The 18,990-nt window shown below is 45.3% G+C and overlaps 1 protein-coding gene across 1 annotated transcript in view; it reads right to left on the bottom strand.

Moving 5' to 3' along the window:
* The window catches only part of NFATC2 (nuclear factor of activated T cells 2), an 86,969-nt gene that overhangs the window by 52,064 nt on the left and 15,915 nt on the right, over window positions 1–18,990 (bottom strand). Inside the window, exons 4-5 of the mRNA XM_086760565.1 lie at window positions 7,712–7,914; window positions 5,423–5,595 (exon numbers count right to left, since the gene is read on the bottom strand). Of these exons, the coding sequence (XP_086616691.1) occupies window positions 5,423–5,595; window positions 7,712–7,914 (376 nt within the window). The remainder of the gene's footprint in view (window positions 1–5,422; window positions 5,596–7,711; window positions 7,915–18,990) is intronic.

Consider the following 18,990-nt stretch of genomic DNA (forward strand, 5'->3'; position numbering starts at 1 on the left):
CAAGGGCAGGAGGCCTAGAGAGCAGTAATCTTCTAATTGGAGGGATGGGATGAATTACCACCTGGTATGAGTATGGGGCCATGGAAGAATCAGGTGAGAATCAAGTAAATAAAGAAAATTTCCAGCCCTCGTAATTAGATAGGAAACCTTGAAAAGGTGATCTAAACGCTATGAAAAGAAGAACCCTGTATGAATGACAGTTCTAGTTTCCAATTTGTTGCCAGCAAGACTTAATCAGCAGTTTGTGCAGAGCCATCCAAGAAAAAAACCAGCAAGAATAGAGGGCTTTTCTCCACCTCCTTCTCTGCACATAATTTATTTTATGATGTCCTTGCAAAGGAGAAGTGACAAGCACTGATGGCAGCAGTGTCAGATAAGTATGATACTTTCTATGAACTGCAGCCAGCTCACCAAACCAGCGTGTGATTAATGACAGGAAAACCATGGCCTCGGTTCACTTCTCTGTCGATCATCTCTGCGGGTATCCACAGCGTTTCCCTTGAATCCCTTGTGGAGGAGATCTGCTGAGCTTAAATCACGCTCAGAAATCCATGCTCTGCATAATGCGCTGGGGCGCTTGCTTTTACCAAAAGCAGTATTGGAAAGATAAAAAGTAAACAGGAGTTTATCCTCGCAGCAAGGCTTGCAGCCTGCAAAAAGGGCAGGCATTCTCCTTCTGACTCACACTTTCCAGACTGAAATATTTTGGTTGCACATTAAAAGTAGCGAATGTTGTCAGAATTAGCTTTTAAATTCTGCGCTTTAAGAGAGAGAAAAAATTCACTTTAGAAAAAGCATCAGGTTTTGTGTCAGCTGTATTTACAGCAAACTGCGTGGCTGTCTTGAAGCTGAAATGAAAGGGCCAAAAAAATTCCCTTAACTCAACTGGAAACCGTGCTGCTCTCATAATAATCATGGTTATGGTTAAACTCGCAAATGGGTATCTCCCAAGTGTAAAGAGACCGTTTGTTTTTGCTTTTTTATCTCGATAAACTAGGGCTCCTTCTTGCCTGCCGTTGTATTCCAACCAGCACAACTCCCCGCCGAGGAAAAGCACTCGCTGGTTTGCCAAGACAACATTCTTTTACATGACTAGCTCTTTCCTCTGTAGTTATTAATGTGTCACATATCATAGGCTCAGATTGTCTAATATTATGGGAAAATCTACTAGAAGGAGAGAAAAATAAAGGAAACTTCCAGGGAAATTGATTAAAGGGAAATAAGATATTTGACCCAATTTAGTGGAACAAAATACGGTCAATAATAGAAACTATTTAAATTCCTCAGATGGACTCTCAGTTCTTTAGCAATCAGTTTTGTTTGTTTTGTTTTTTACCACCTCGGAATATCTATTATAAGAACAAGATTTTAGACTCCTTCTCTCGTGCCAAGTGCAACCATTTGCATTTTAAGGGACTGATGAGCACAGTATTGGCAAACATGGACTGTACAAAACAAGTACTGTGAGAACTTTGGGAAGGTTCAGCCAGGATCCATTAGAATAAAACCTGGGACAGTGTGGATGAGACTCCTGAGCCTTACACTCACAGCTCGCAGGCACTTGCATAGAGCAGTTTTTGGTTGCTGACAGTGTGGAGTAAAACAAGCTGCCTGCCTTACAGCTGCTTCTGTGGCTGCTCTGAGCTCCCCTCACTACGGCTCCTCCTCTGCTCCGTGGCTGCTCCAGCCGAGGAGCCAAAACACCACACCAAGGATCAATCACTCACCAAGAAATGAGCTTCAGCTCACAGTGAAAGGTAAATCAAACCACAAGAGTAGAAAATAACGATCAGGTCTGCAAATACCAAAGCCCTTCATGGGGCTTGTTGTTATCACGGCTGTGTTTGAAGGGACAAGTTAACTCAGTAACCCCTCACGCCTGCGATTTCACCACCTTCTGTGACAGCCCTGCCTGGCCCAAGAAGCGCTCACCTCCACGAGCTGGTTCGTGTCTTTAAAGCACAGACCTGCATAGGCAGGGATGGACACTCAGGCACACACAACGGCAGTACGACCAACGGCACCGAGGTGCGCGGAGGCATTCAGGCAGGGAGCCGGGCCAAGCAGCACGCCACTACGCAGATCCATCGGCTGTGGATCCCAGAGACATCTTACATACCACATGTGGGGCTTGCTGACATTTCACAGACTCAGCACAGAGAAACACCCAGGAGAAGGGATTTTTCTCACCTTTCCAGCACCACACCTATAAGACGGTGGCTTTTTATCCCTAAGTAAGTAATGGCCTGTTGCTACAATTATCAGAGGGCTTTCAAATGCCTTTGCCCCCTCAGTGGCTTCAAAACAAAGCAACAGGCAACAGAAGAAAAAAGCTGCAAGCTGCTGAATGTGCAGGCTTGTCTGGATATGATGTTCATTTTAAGACATAACTGATCATTTAACAACATATCACCTCCTTGGTCCTCCCACACAGCTGCCTGGGGAGGAACTTGCTCCGGATGATACTTTGAACCTGTGAAATCCCTTCCTAAAACCTGTCAAGTGCTGAATGTGACACAGATGAGGTGGAACCAAATTGTCCCGTGAAAAGCAGATACTTCACAGTTCTTGCTTCATTGCAGCTAATGATCTGCTGACACCAGTGGGAGTTTTCAGCCGGGATCGGCTTCTGCTGAGGAGAGCACTCAGATACTCTGTTGGTAGCAACAGTGCTCTCAGGGGAACCCCACTGGTAGGGAAATGGCCAGTTATCTTAACTGCTACTTACTAAGGCTTTCCCGGCGGGATATTATTAACAGCTACCAGACAGGAGAGATCTTACAGGAGAATCTCTGAGGATAAGGGTTCCCAGGTGTCCATGTCAAAAAAAAAAAGTAAAGCAAACAAAGGGGAAAAAAAAAAAGAAAAAAAAAAAAAAGAGGATCCCAGCAGCACACGAAGGTGGGAGGTGGACACAAGGAGAAAATGTCACAAAGCCCCAGCCTGCCCCTTCTTGGCAGGGCACCTAAGCTTACCTAAGACTGTGAGCTCTGCAACATGTGCAGATTGTCTGGGAGAAACTGAGATTATCATCTCTGGTGTGATTTAGCCTGCATTACTAATGCTGGCTGAACCAGCTAATGTTTTTAACCATCTTCCCAGAACAGGGCTGAGATCAGGAAGTGCTACCAAAATGCAAAAACGTTGCTAAATATGCAACATACGTTCTAAATGGAAGAGGTTTATTACTCCAGATCACTTTATACTCTTCTTTCACGAGTTCAGAAAAGTACAGTCCTTAACATATCTCTCCAAATTGCCAGTATATCTAGTATTCAAAAAATAAAACTCTTTTTTTTTTTTCTTGAAGAACAAAGACATTTTTTTTCTTGTAGGAGCTTTCCTGGCTGCTATGCAGCCAACATTTTCATATTTTAACTATAAAAAAACATAAAAATAAGCCACTTATACTGGTATCTTCACTCTTGGCTTTTTTATGCCCCTAAGACTCATCAAAGCAAACGCGTCTCAGAACAAATGCCGAGACATCTTAAACAAGCCATTGCAAATAGCAGTCATTGTACAGGCAAATTAGATGTGCGCATACAATTCAGAAAAATGTGATCTTATTCTGTAAACCATGACCAGATTTCTGCTTGAACGCTCTTTGGTGATGGGCACAAATACAATGTGCCATTGTGGAAGGATCTTAGAAATGCCTGACCTACTCATATTCGCTGTTCCTGTAAGAGAATTTGTGAGGTGTGATCTGCAGGGCTCCCTGCACGACCCAGGAACTATCCACCCTCTGCCCTGGGCTCGTGCTCTTTTTCTGTACAGTGGATGCACGAATTACACCTGGAGTTTCCCCACTTGAGTAGCTCCCCATTGCAGGTGGGAATGGGCTGTTTCCACTCGGAAAAGAAATCGAGCCAGGTGATCCTTTGCCGTAATACCCTTCCTATCCACAGAAGCTGAGGTTGCTGAATGCTTCCTTTAGCAAATGGGCCTTTGTTTCACCAGGGACACTGGGGTGGAGGCCACTATTGTTTCTGCCATCTGGTCCCATAAAGGATCCTAACTGTTTCCTATGGAGAAAGGTGGTGGCTGCTCCCACTATTCTCCCTTCCCCATCACAGTGCCCGGAGACTCACGCGGCTGCTAAAAGGCTCTGATAGTTGGTATTGTCTCAAAAACAGTGCCAAAAGATCATACATACCCATCATCCTCTCTTTAGCCTTGCCTTGTTTATTCATTTCTACTGTTTTATTTAAAGCTACCATCAATAATTCACTAGTCACAATTTCTCTTGATTTTCCATCCAAAATTGGCTCCTCTCTTATTCTAAGCAGTTAAGTAAAGCCTGCATCTCAGTAAATAAAACTCGCACATGAGAAAGTCTTCAATGACTTTCTTCACATGGCTTATGGCAAGGCAGGTTCTGCTAAAGGGGTGAGTCATTCAGCAAAGGGAGAGGAAAATGTTCATTTTGTATTTGTGAAATCCCCAAACCGCTGAAAAGGCACCATTTACCAACAAAAGGCATCACAGGATGCACACGAACCAGCAAAGTGGGTGGAGCCCTTCCAGAAATGACTGCGACACGGGGGGCACCTCATCGGAGGCCTCTCTTTCTCAGGATCCAGTACGTTAAAATGAGTGGGAGGTGCAGGTTTCTCAGCTTACATGCTTATAGGATTTGCCCCTCAGAAATCAAACCTGCAAGTTTTCTGCTGTCCCTCAGGGGAATACCAGAACAACCCGGGCTTTCCCTGCTTCAGCTGCAGCCCCCTGAGCTGCACACCCCTTAGCACCGACATAAAAATAAAATAAATAATAATAACCAGGATGCACCTCGGCCTCAAAATTGCACTTGCTTCTCCATTTCAGTTGTGTTCCTGCCACAGCTGAGATCAGAGGACTGCAGTCACTCCACCAGCAGGCAGGACTGGCCACCGTGCTAGGATCCAGCCCAGGTTTGAATTCAAAACCTTCAACCACCTGCCAGCTTGTGGATAACAAGTTCTGGTTGTGCCTGCACTCAAAATAAAACCACTCTCAGGAAGACAGGCAGCTTGCACACTCCTGCACAAACAGGGAGAATGTACATACGCCGCTATATGCACACCCACACTGGCTCCCGGCTCCCAGAAAAGACCTGGCCAGAAGGATCCAGCAGCAACTCACTAATGAATAAACTTTGCAAAAGCCCCAAAGTCCCTCACTGTCTCACAAGCTCTAAGCACCATGAAGAGCCACCTGCCACCAAAGCTTGTTTCAGGAAAGGGAGTGCATACAGGTAAGAGCCACAGGTCACTCAAACGGTGGCACAAACCCAGCCAGCGCAGGAAGAGCAGAGCACCTTGTGTCTGCCTGGCTGAGCTCGTGGGGTTTTTTCCCCTCAGTGCCAGCCTGGAGCAGAGGGACAAGATGATGGTTCTTGCAAGAGATGGAGAAGCAGCAAATATCAGGGGATACTTACAGCACTCGATGGGGTTTGATGCTGCTTGCAGAGAAATGATCCTGCCGTTGGACTCAGGGATGTGCACGCGGAAGACAAGACGGACGCGGGTGTTCTTCCTGCCAATGTCTGTCTCTCCCTTCCGCAGCTCGATGTCTGCATTCCTCAGCTTCAAAATCCCCGCACAGTCAATGCTGCCAAACACACAGGCCGTTTAGTTTAACATTTCTGTTCTCAAACAGCTAGGAAATAAGTGACAGTCAAGATCATTAAGCTATTCTGCTTCGAACTCTGGGTTAAGAGCAGGTCCAAATACTGGTTCTGTTTAGGATCTAGGTATTGCCATTTCAGCACTTACAGGGAAAGAAACCCCAGAAATGCAGCAAGTGAGGGATGCTGCTGGACCCCTCCCCAAAGAGTCTGGGCCCGGTGGCTCAGCATGTCCCAGGCGTGTCCCAGCTGAGGGCTAGGGGTGGCCATTACTCCAGGGACAGCAGAAGCCATTCTCCAAACGTTATAACCCAAGTTCTGTTTCTCTCCTGTGCTAAGCACGAGAGCGCACATGGAGGAGCCCACCCCAGCATGCTGGGGCAGGGAGAGTGAACCAGAACAAGAAGCACACGCTGGGGCACAGCCCCCTGTGAGCTGGAGAGCATTAAAGCCTCCACCGCCAGCTCTCCAAAAGCCCCATGCTTGGAGACTGCACAGCAGCTATTGCCTGCACATGGGTAAATTAGTTCAGCTCCACGGGGAATCACAGCAGCTGAACCAGACAATTGCATGCACCATCCAGGCACGTTTTCCCCACAGTTTGTAATGCAAGATTGAATTCAACTTCAAAGCAGGAACCAGACTGCTCTCTCCTTCTCTCAGACAAGGTAGGTGCTACTGCTAGAACTGGGGTCTCCAGCCCTGGCCCAGGCCACCACGCCATCCTCCAAAGCCCAGGGATGTAGTTCCCAGCCTGGAAGAGCAGAAAATGGTTCTCTGCTCCCATGCACCCTGTCCCTGCACAAAGAGAGGATGTAGGGAGCAGGACAGGGCTGAGAAGCAATGAAAGGATCAGGATTGCATAAACAGCATTAAACTTAATATTGGTGTAAGTGCAGGTTAACTTCTTAAGAGTCCAGTATCACCCAGCAAAGATGCCTGTACATTCAGAGAATGTGCCAATTAGTATCTACAGCATCTGAGCTCTTCAGCTCAGCAATAGTCCTCGGAGGGTGCAGTGAGCACTGTTATCAAACAGGCACTGCCAACTCACTTTGATATAATTTTTAAAGACACACTATTTTCCTTCCTTTGATACGAATTAAAATCACATTTTGGGAGGCATGAACCCCAAGTTGTTTCCTGCACCCACACTTTTCCTTGCTGTTGCATGTCTGCAGGTTTATTACTCCAGGGTTACTTGTTAGGAACAGACAATCATGTTCCATCGAGCACTTGGCTGCTTAAGTTTGAGATGTGGACTTTTATTTCTTTCCTTGGGTGCAGAGGGAAAGAGAGGCTTGAAGGGAAGGGAGTAATAAGGGATACTTTCTGAAAAAATATATATAAAGAAAGAACGTGGATTTTGTGATGAAGTAGGGGGGCTTAAAAACATGGCTGCTCTGCCAATTTTGTCAGTATCCTCTGAAAGATGGAGATACAGCTCTTCCCTCTGCAGAGCTATCACTCCCGGGCTGCCTGGCACACATTCAAGCCTGAAGTTTCAGACTGGTGCCCACTTCATCCCCCTGCCTCCATAAAACTGGAAGGACTAACACAGAAAAGATGTGCCTGTACTTGCTTTTCTGTTAATCTGTTACAACAAGAGAGTGCGATCTCACGGACAGAGCACTTGGCTGAGTTCAGAAGAGATGTTTTCTATTCCATTAAATGCTGTAAAACTACTTGTACACCTTTTCTCCACTGTCTACTGCTCCTTGCTTCTTAAGAACTGCAGCATAAGGACTTGAGATTTGAGTCTTGTTTTCCTCAGTGCCCTAAAAAACCATTCTGCCTTTGAAGATGACAGATGATTACAATATAGCCACTGCAGCAATTGGGGTAAAAAGCAAAAAAGCCTGCCCAGTCAGCTGACAAATGGTAACCCTTCAAGCAGCTTTAACCCAGGTGCTTGTGACCGCTGCTCATGCTTTTGTAAAAAGTCTCTTACGTTCACAGATCATCCTGATGCTCTAGTAAAGGGGAGTCTCTCCAGAGTAGGCAAAATTATTCATTAAAGTGACTCCTTTCCACAGAGAAGGAACTTCACATGCCAAATTAATCATCCTCAACATTAATAATAGAAAGAAATATGCTTACGTTGCTTTCATGTTGTTTTTGGGTTCCAATGGGATCTCTAAAACTTTGGTGTTGCCAATGATTTTTTCATAGCTGGTGGTGGTGACAGTTTTTCCCGTAATGCGATGGACTTGATAGAAAGCGTGAGGTTTGAGTATCCGTTCGTCTGCTGTCCCAATGAAAATCTGAAGACCCAAGGGTTTGTTCTCCATGTAACCGTGAAGCTGGCAAGACATTAAAGATCTATTATCACACACAGGGCTTGCAATGCCTTCATGTCAGGAAATCAAATAGACCTACAGACACATACATACAGATATGGAGATACATATAGACAAAGATATGTGTAGTACAGACTCTTTCAAGAAGAAAATACTCCAGACAAGCTATTTCCAGAAATTTGTTGGTTGTCTCCAAAACAGATTGATAAACCCCCTCAAAAGATAAATTTTTTAGTACACTTGTTTAATTTGCAGTGACAGATTCCTAAACGAGGTTCAAATGATTTTTCTCTGTGGGGCACATAAAGCTGCGTTCACTCCCTGCACCTGCAGCCTTGAGCAGTGATCCCTGCTTCCCATCAGCAGGAAACACAGCAAGAAGAGAAGAAAGTCTCCCACTTGCATTCCTGCAGATATACGTGGTGCTCCATTATGCACCTTCTCCAGACCTTATCAAAGCTAATGGAAAACGCCTGTTGACACAGGGGGCTTTGAATCAGGCCCTATGTGATGTCCAACTAGCAAATGCCAGTTTCTGTCCAGCCTAACACTCAGTAAAATGACTTACCTCAGCTTAGCTTGTGATTCCTACTTCAACTGCTGTTAAAAAACAAGGGTGTTTTTTTTCCCGTAAATAGGAAGTATCTAGCAAACATGTCTGCGATTTTGAGAATTGAAATGTTAAATTATTTATAAACACTTCAGAAATTAATGATCCCCAACACATCCCTTTCTCTGGCCTTGGCATGTGCAGTCTTGCCCAGCTCACATCATCCATTTCAAACCCAGCTGGAAGGATTGCCCTTCCAACCCCTCACTTTGCTCAAGTCACCCTGAGCTTCACAAGTCTCCAGCTTCTCCTGCGTCACTCACACCAGACATAAGCTGCCTGCCTTCATTGTCAAAGCTCTGCTCTCCTCTCTGCCCTCTCATTTTCTGCTCTGTTACCAACACCTATTCCCAGTCTTCCCAAATCCAGCCCTAAACACCAGCATCAGCTTCTCAAGCACTCACAACACTGAGTTTTCTGCCCATCAGCCTCTTCCTCCAGGGAGGATGTTCCCTTTTAATATCTACATCTCCACCCTACAGCTCTCCCTGTCTGCAGAATTCTTAATTAGTCTTAAAAGAAAATACGTTCTTGTTCTCCTGAAATCACTTCTGTGGATCAGCGTTGACTCACTGCTCTTTGAAGCTCATCCTTCCTCCAGCTGTTGGTTCACTTTCAGCTATTCCAGCATTGCATTAGAATACCATCTGCACAGGTAGAGATGGCATTTTTGGTCTGTGACCGTACAGTACATGGCACAAGGAGGTCTCTCACCTTAGAGACTGAGGCTTCTAGGGTTCAAAGACACAAACAGACTCTTCTGTACTAAGTAACATCTTTGTAAACAGCATTTGCTGCAGCAGAAGCAAGAAAGCCAGAATGCCCCCATAGGCTAGAAGAAGAGGAAATTTCTCCTTCTTTATTAACATAGAAAATTACAAATCAAATCATTCTAAATTTCTCATATAACCAAAAATGAAAACCAGACATTTATCTACCGCATAGCCAGTGATCTAGCTGAAAGGGAACTTCATGGTCTGAGACATGCTAAATTTGTTTTCAATTATTCTGTCCACATACAAAACCTTGATGAAGCCATACAAAGCAAATAGTACTGGAAGATCAGAGAAAAGGAAGATTAAGCTAATGGTATTCATGGCCAACCCTTTTTTTCCCCTTTTTTCTTTTCACCAGTCAGCGGGAGGTATCTCTGCATAGAAGGATTAAATCCCCCCTGGAAGGGGACCACATGCAGCATCAATGCAATCCTGGCAACCTTCCTCCAGTATGGCAAATGTAAAGCGACACTCACTTTCCTGAGGTATCATTACTCATCTAGCACATATTTGCAAGGCTTACAAAGACAGGGTCTATGCCCCAGAGACCTTACAACCCAAGGGCCCGAATTTGCAACCTCCACTTACATGAATAGCTCCATTGAAGCCAACAGGCCTTAAGTAGGGCTTGCGCAAGAAAGAATTACAGAATCCAGCCCAGCCGCAGCTCAGACACCTACGATAACTCACTCTCACAAGTGCTTCAGGAGATTGTGAGGAAGGAAAAATAGGGTACAAGGCTTTGTGCAAACATGCCAGTTGGCTCTGGGAGTGAGGTGGAAGAGGAGCGGAGCTGGACTCCAAGCGTAAGGGTTGGTATTGGAAAGCAGCGCTGCCAAGAATGTGATAAATACGATGGCAGCCATGGGGAGATTTAGAAATGTATAGAGTGTACAGAAGATTAAAGGCAATAGAGGTCAAAATGATAGATATACTGGGAACAGGCATGAATGTAAGCATCACCCCCTGTTTATCCATGGAGGCCCAATAAGCCAGGGTCCTCTGGGAGCCACACTGAAACTCATCTTAAGTATGGTACTTCCAAAATCCAAGGTTTCCTGGCTTTCAATGAAAAGCCACTGTATGACCAAAAGCCATCTTGTCTTTACAAGTGGAGAGAGAGAACAGAAGAGTAGTTTTTAAGTACTGAGCATGTTTATTGTCATGCCTGACAGAGTAATTCTTTGTGGATCCAGCTAAGATGACGAGAGCATCCTTTGGACCGGAACAGTTATTACAGCAAGAGCAAAGCAGCTCTTACTTTGCCCCCTGTCCAGGCAGAACAAAATCCCAGAGTTACAGGTGGGAGACTGGAATGGCGGAAAACAGATAATAAATTACAAAAGAAAATTTGCCCCCAGTGAGCACAGTCAGTAGCAGCTGTAACAGAACTGGCTGCGTACACAGTTTTTAATACTGACCACCTTTAAAAGTAATGTTAAGTGGTATTTGCTCATGTATAGAATGAGATCCCAAGGCAAAACTATTCATGGTCTTCTAATAATACTTATGTCTGTGGTTGTGTGTCTGTATAAACGTATATACACTTAACAAAGAGGGGAATTGATTGCCTGTTCATATGGCAATGTTTGTATCATCTGCTGGACAAAGGGGTACAAAACACATAGGAAAAGGCCTTCTGGTCCTCCACAGCACCAGATTTTAAATCAATTGCTTGATCGGTGGAAGAAAGTAACGCGATTACTTGGTAATTTATGGCATTGTGGCAATGCTTTGGGATGACATCACTGTAAAATCAAAATAGCATTATAAAATGCAAATAGAAAGAGAAAAATATATGTGAAAGAGACAAGCAACCCTGTTTAAAAAGATGTATCCTTATCTTAACTGATTATGTTTTCAAGGACAATATAGCTGATCATTTACCATAAGAATTTCTATCTACCTTTCACTTGCTAAGAACACATCAGAATGACTTAGGAAAAAAAAAAAATTAAGATGGACAGCCCACAGAAATGCTGCAGGAACTTTAAAATCAGAGTTTTACACTCAGCTCTGCCACCAATTTCCTCCACAGCTTTGGTCATGTCATATAACCTCTCTGTTTATCTGTAATAGGGGAACAGCAATGCTAACCCTACTTTGCAGGGACAGAAATGAGTTAATATTTTGTGCTGCATTTTTATATAGAAAAAGTCATTGCGAGCTAGAATGAAAGAACACTTTAAAGCTGTGTTTCAGATATAGTCTTCTCCTCAAAACTGAGCTCAATAAACACTCACCTCTACCAGGCTAAGCAGCTGCTTTAGCATTTAACCATAGCACTGATCTTTTCTTTGGCGGAGCAAAGGAGTAAAAGTCCCCCTTAAAGAATCCTATGGAGAAGTGAAGACTTACAACATTTTTTAAAATAACAACTTTGAAATTATTTTATTTCTTCCTCAGCAACAATCAAGCCCCTCAAAAGTCTCAGTTTTCCAGCCCTACTCTTCTGCTCATCCCCCGGGCAGGGAGCTGGCAGCTGCCCGAGAGGACGGCACAGTGCCCTGCGACGGGAGCTTCAGCAGAGACGAGAGCAGAGGACCAGCCCCGCGCCAAGGTGTTCCTTTACTCCTTTTCACTCTTCTTTCCGTGAAGAAAACAAAATCATCTGGACTTCAGTTTCAAGAGAGTGAGAATCGAGAAAGATTTATGAATGCAAAACTCTAGGAGGAAATATTTTTGTGTATGTTAAGGTGACCTACTCACAATAAAACTCCACCAAACTGTATACAGATCGAGCTGGAAAAATCCCAACTCCTTTGAGTCACATTTGCCACAAGGGGAAAGAGAAGCCAGACATGATGTGTACCTTTCCATACTCTATTTTGGGATTTTAAGATCCTATTTCTTTCAGTTGAAAGATTTTTCTTAAACTTTACTTTTGCACAACTCTTATAATATTAACACAGCCAGACATGGGCTGGTCTGTGACCTGAGGAAATGCAAAGCACTTTGGCAGATAAACAAATAACATCATTCAGAAAACAAGGAGACTTTTCTTGTTTGGTTTGCTGCTATGATTTGGTTTCTTAAAAAAATGGAAATGTGTGGCGTGATTAAAATCATCAGCTCACCTCTGCATAAACAAAATTCATTCACTCAGCACTCCATCTGTGGATCAATACCAGTCAAATTTGGGAAAAGTGCCATTTTCAGGAAAATATATGTAATTCTGCATGACAAAATGAGCAGATGTGCCTTTAGCTGCTGTGTATTGGCAGCCCAGTTACCTGCCTGAACACAATTCCTGTGATGGTACTGTACCAGCAACCACAGCCATGGAGACCACATATTAGGCATATGAAATAACACTTTTTTTTTTTTTTTTTTTGCAAAACTCAGGTCTTTTTACAAACTGAGACACCAGTTCTAAATACACAAGCACTTAAAGCTGGAGTTTAAAAGTCACATCTAAATCAGGCCCTACCCCAGCGTTCAGATGAACCAAATCCTGCATCCCCACAGCTGGCATTGCCTCTGGCTCTGGGGATTTAAAAACACAGGTTCACCATCGCTGTGCTGCATGAATAGCAAATTTCTTTCCACAAGAGAAGGCTGCAACACTGCTTACTTATGCTGTCTGCTAACCAAATGATAAACTGAGCAGAGTCAGAAAGAAAGGCAAAGGCCTTAAAGATTCTCTAGGTGGTCACCTATAGAAACAGCAGACGCACAGGGAAATGTAGTGAAACCTTCAGAATTTACATCTTCTAATCTCGGACACGTTTACTTGAGTTTAAATACTATTATATTTTATACAGAAATACGTTATTAGCAAGAGGAAGAAGGATTCCCAGGAGATAAGGAAGATAACTTTTTTATTCTTAAACGGGGAAGCCAGAGCAGAGAGGTGCAGTGATTTGTCGGGTCCCGCAAGGGACCAGCAGCCAAAGCGCAGTGAGAAACCCCAGGTCCCCATCCCCCTACGCTCTGCCTTGCTGCAGGGGTTGTCGACCTTCTTCTGCAAACAGCACAAATGTGTGGTAATGCTGCTCACCAGCCGCAGCACCTCGGTTTCCATTACTATTGCAAGCTTCTGCCTTTGCCTTTTTAATTCACAGGTTTCAGAGCCAAATCTTCTTGGGGATTTCTAGCTTGGATGTTGCACACTTAATAGTCTGCATGCAAACAGTGCTGGGCTTTGTAAGACAAAAGCAGGAGCATGTGCAAATCTTACAAGCACCTTAGAATAACCCCAGCAAGAATGTTGCCCTGTGTGATACAGGCATCAATCGCCTTAGAGAGCAGAAGGCAGTAATTTGTTTCTCATTCATCCCAACAGAGCTTTGCTTGTCAGGAATTTAGGTCTTTCTCCCCTGGGAGGTATAAAACTGCATCTTTAAAGCTGATTGCACACATCTTCCTGTCTAGACAACGCAAGCTACTGCCAGAAGGAAAGTATAAAATTGGGGAATCAATTCACGAGTCTTGGTGATTTTATTTGCTTGAAAGTAATCAGCTCTCTTGCTAGCTTCAGCTCAGTGTAATGTGAGGCTTAGTCCATCAACCGCTGCACATTACTCGCTGTCTCTCCATGGAAGTCACTCCAGCTTCCCCACGAACGCGGTGTGGATGTGTGTGGTCAGCTTGGAGAACAGCGCCGGGATGATTGAGATGGACCACCCCCAGCCGGTGGTGAAGAGTGGGAAAACAGAGCTTGACTGGCAACGTTTAATTAGAAGTAAATACAAAGTCACGTGAGAAATCGCTTCCTCCTACTACTTCCCTTTTCCTGCTGTACACGAGAAGATAAGAAAGCACTGAAGGGCTTGCCAGGAGTGGCACACGGTTGTGGCACCGGCTGCCCTAGAACGGAGCCCAGCTCGCCCAACGTCCATCTTCCTCTAGAAACAGCGAGAGGCCGCAGTTAAATCTGCCTCTCAAAGCTTTTGATGCTACAAACTATTCCCCTGCTCAAACTCTTCATCAGCCTCAAGGCTGTTTTCTGTGCCAGCAAGCATTCTTGGACACTTCGCAGTGGACAGGAGGAAGATGTGCCTGGCTGAACAGCCCCTGCGTGGCACAGCGTTTCTGCCACACCTATTCAGCTCCCTTCCTGGTGGAAGCAACTACCAAAGTGCAGAATTTCACTGTACTGTGTCGGGGAGAGTGGTGTATCAATAGCTGTAGTAATTAAGACAAAGACCTCATCCAGACATCATATCATGTAATGGCTTGCCTGCCTGCTTCACTCAGAGCTGACATTGAGCAATAAAGTCAAATTTTGTCACATGTTTTTGTTCAATTTAATGTATTTGGGACACAGCAAAAGAACGCAAACCAGAAGGAAATCTCAGCCTCAGTTCTTTTTGCTCCTTACCAAAGCACTCTAAAAAGGCCTCAGAAAATAATCCTTTGAACATCTGATTCTGCTAAATGATGAGTTTTTATTATATCCAATATTAAGTGTTTCTTATTTTGGTGACAATTTTGTCAAAATTCCAAGGACTGAATCTCATTTGCTTCACTGCTCCTTACAGTAAATGACAACCAGACTCCCAGTGTCTAACTGGGATTTATGTTTCCACATGGGGTTAAAATACTGGTCTGGGACAGAGACGGCAGCTCTCGGGAGAAAGCAGTTGGGAGGTTTTGTTCCTGACTGTCCTGACAAGCAAGTTGTCTCCTCCCTGTGCCTCAGTTTCCTGACCCCTATGAAGAGCTGATCTTGTTTTCAAGATGCTTTGACTATCTCCACTGAAAGTTCAGAAGAAGAGCCACTATGCATCTGATGTGGCACAAAGCTTGAGAGCAACAATGCTGAGAAGGAGGAAGATGGGACAGTGGTAGCAGCAAGAGCATCTTGGAGTTACTGAGTTCAGCCCGAGATGATTGATTCAAGTGCACTGAACCAAATCCCCAGAGCTGAGCCCTCTGCCAGGGCTCAGTGCCGCGCCTCTGTGAGGCAGCTTTGGGGTCCAGGAACCAGAGTCTTTGCTCAGGCACTGGCTATTAGAATGTCAGTCAGATTTTGGAAAGGATCTTGGCCAAAAAGCATTTTCAGGAAAAAGGAAAAAAAAAAAAAAAAAAATGGAGGGAAAAAAAAAAAAGCAAGCCCCAGGAACCTCTCCTCCCCAATTTCTTTCTCATGCTGAAACCCACAACACGAAGCATGCTCAGAGAGAAAATAACTCAGGTCTGCTGGAAGCATCAGGGTTTCAACAGTTGTTTCAGAATGAAATAGAGACTCTAGAAAAATTTCACCAAGCAGCAGCAGGTATGAGGAGCCCAATCCCTTCCCCGCCAAAAAAGCCATTAGCCCGGTGAGCACAATGCTCCCCCCAGATGCGAGAGACCCAGGAACGAGCCCTCACTTGGTGCGAGGCTCTTCCAGTTCAACAGACACTGGTCTGGAGAGAGGAAGGGAGGAACTGGAGGCTTAGCTGGATGGTGAAGCCCGTGAGCAGAGAGCTCAGATGTGAGTTTAGAGGATGCTATCCACCCTGCCTGAACTTCTGTGGATACTCGAGCGTGCCCTGAACAGGATGAGCTATGTAGGCGTTACTGCTGCGCTGGAAGTGTCCACATTCATGGCAAACAGCCATCAATTTGAACTCTGGTTTACTGCACACTGACTCCCCCACGTTGAGCCCTGCAGGGAGATCACACATGAAGGAGTAGCCTAAATCTTGTATCTGCCTAATGCAGGCATATTCCTAATCTAAGGAATAACACAGGCTGCCTGCATCTCACAGGCATCACCCTCAAACCAGTTGGTATACTCTCCTTCCCCTCACCTCCGCCAAAATTAGTTTCCATCAGAAGCAATGGATTTTCAGTTGGGCTCAAAAGTTTCAATGAGAACTTTTCGTTCATCTCTAACTCATGGCAGAATCCCCCAGCTCCCTCGAGGTACCTGGCTCACTGCTCATCTGCGCTGCACCTCTGCACCCCAGCTGCACCACGGAGCGATGCTGCCTCTCCTTCTCACAGGGGCGAGCTGCTCAGCCATAACATCTGGGTGACAGCATCTCTTCCACACAGGGGGATGCAGACCCATTTAAAGGTTTTAAGCAACAGAGGATGTAATGAGCTCCAGTTAAATTCCAGCTAATTACCCTCACTATTATCCAGCAGTTCTCTTTTGCATTAGTGTTAGGGAAAGCATACAGCTCAGCTCTTCCTCTAATCTTGCTTTACTAGGGATCATATCTGATATTCCCTGTTATTCAGTCCAGTCTAAACAAAAGCCAACTTCAGGCTCATCCATGTTTTCCTACACTACTTTTGATTTATCTAGCAATTTCATTTCCTCAGTGGCTTCACTGAGCCTTCAGATGGATCTATCTCAAGCTACAGCCACGCTAACCAGTACAGTACCAGTACAGTGTGAGGGGTACCGACTGACCTACCCTTACATTTGATGGTAGTTTTGAATAGAATTTCCCAGATATCCCTAAAATTTGCATTTTCAGCATTGCACATCTATCCCTGCACTAGCAAATGTAACAGCGGTAAATAAATATGCGACCCAATAGCTCAAAGCTCAAGAGGCACCTACAGTCACCACAGTTGTGCAAACAAGCCCAGTAGCCCTGCAGGTCAATCAGGCATGAAATGCACAGTCAGTCTGTCATATGCTGTTCTCAACTTGGGAGCAGAAATCCCTGCAAGCGCCAACAGCTGCCCAGAGCCTGTGCAAGGCTCCCGCTCGCTAGAAAGGGGAAGTGAAGGCCACGAGAATGGTACAAAGATGTTGCACAGTACAAGCCGGCTCCGCCACGTGAGCCCAGCACAGCCTGCCCACAGAAGCGCAAACACACAGGGCTTCAGCCCGGACCTCGGACTTCCCCTTTGCGGAACAGGAGGAGTTGGGAAGATCGGCAGACAAGGACAAACTCGGCTCCTCCGATGTGCCTTCAACAATCAATCTCCCGGGCAGGCTGCTTTGGGTTTCCACAGAAGCGCATCTCCTACAGCGGGAGCACAGCCCTGCTTGTGAGAGTGTGAATCACGGCATCAAGCTGTGATTGGTTTTGAGTTTCCATCAAAAGTTCTGGTTTCACTAACACGCAAAGGAATTAGCTGAATGTTGGAAGTCACATGCAGTTAAAAGTCAGGGCCCCATGGGAAGCCTAGGCTAGAAAACAATGTCTCCTTTGACTTCGAAACCACAAGAACACACATACAGCAAAATTCAAATGTAAAAGGAAAGGGGAACATACGTTTGTGATTGTAATGCAGCTCCTGTGTGCTCCATTAACAACTCCACTATTCCCACTTCTTTTTAATAAAAAAAAACAAACCACAAAAAACCAAGCAGTGAAAGTCACCAGAATTTTAAAAGTTAAAACCCAGGGTAAAGTTGGGTTGGTTGTGCTGAACAGGAGCCCCTGCATTAAAAAGGAGAAGCGAGGAGGAGACCAGCACACGCAGGCACATGATGGGTCAAGGGCCGCCTGTGCCCTCCACTGCCTTTCATTTGTAGACCAGGTCTATGTTTGGATGATGTACCAAGTTAAACAGTTGGGTAAGGTATTTAATTTTTACCACAACAATTAAGCCAGCAGAGGAGATGTAATTCTGGCAGGAGGATGACAGCTCATACCAGAATTATCCCCTCCTCTTTGCTTCGGAAATGAAGCCCATGGTGGGACATCCTTTTCCATGCTTCACTGCTGCCAGTTGAAGGTCAACCTGTGCCCAGTTTGCCCATTACTGCCATGCTGGAGGACTGCTCCAGAACTTTCAACAGTTTCTGATATCTTGTGTGCCAAGAACAGAAGAGATTGAAAGACCTCACTGATGTCCAAGACATCTGCGTTGTCTGAGCTCTTGTTAAATAAACGCAACTTCCAGGTGATTTCAGGATAGTGGCAGGGACTGAAGTCTCAGTCTGCTTGTGATATCTCCCCCTCCTGCTGCAGGGAGGAGATGGGGAAGGAGGAGAACCTGATGCTCTGACTTGAAGCAACTATTCCCTCCTCTCTCCCAGCCCTGTTTAACCCACCGCGTCTGACTGAAAGGCCGTAGAACTCAGCAGCAGCTGAAGCAGGTCGCAGGGACATTGCCTTCCTCTCTGGGAGGGGCAGAAACAGCTGCTCCATCAGCATGCGGTGATTGGGGAGCCTGTGCGAGGCACGAGCTGAGCCCCGCTGGCAGAGAAGGGCCTGAGTGCAGGGCTCCCGCTTCCTGGGGAAGGGCCCAAAGCACCGAGCACCTAAAGAGCTACCTGGGAGGCAGTGGCCCCAGCAGCCACCAAGACTGCTCCCTGCAAAGGTCCTGAACAACGCTCACACCAGGCACAGGCTCAGTGTCAGGCTGCCCGAGCATCCAAAACCTCCAGCTGCAGGAAGGTGCAAACTTTCTGGCTGAGGAATGAGTTTTTCCCCATCCCGTGTCAGGGACCACTGCTGTAGGGTGTGCTCGGGGCAAGGTGCTGCCTTGGAAAACTGGGTGACCAACATCCTCAGCTGCTTTTGAACACTGCAGCCTCAGGTTGGGCTGAATGGGTTCAATTACCTGACACTAGCACTGGAAAAAAGCAGGGTTGTTGATGAAGAACTGAGTTAATAACATGGTGGAAGTGAGAGAAACAAAGTGAGAGATGCAAATGAGTTACTGATTACTTATGGGCTGGTTTTAATTCAGAACTATTTGAGCTTCTTGTAAAGATAAATTAGAGAAGCAATACATCAGGGGAAGTATTTGCTAAGATGGCAATAAAAAAAACCCGAAGTGCCAGAGTTG

The sequence above is a fragment of the Chlamydotis macqueenii genome, chromosome 16 (assembly GCF_036417535.1).
Source record: "Chlamydotis macqueenii isolate bChlMac1 chromosome 16, bChlMac1.mat, whole genome shotgun sequence".
NCBI lineage: Eukaryota > Metazoa > Chordata > Aves > Otidiformes > Otididae > Chlamydotis > Chlamydotis macqueenii.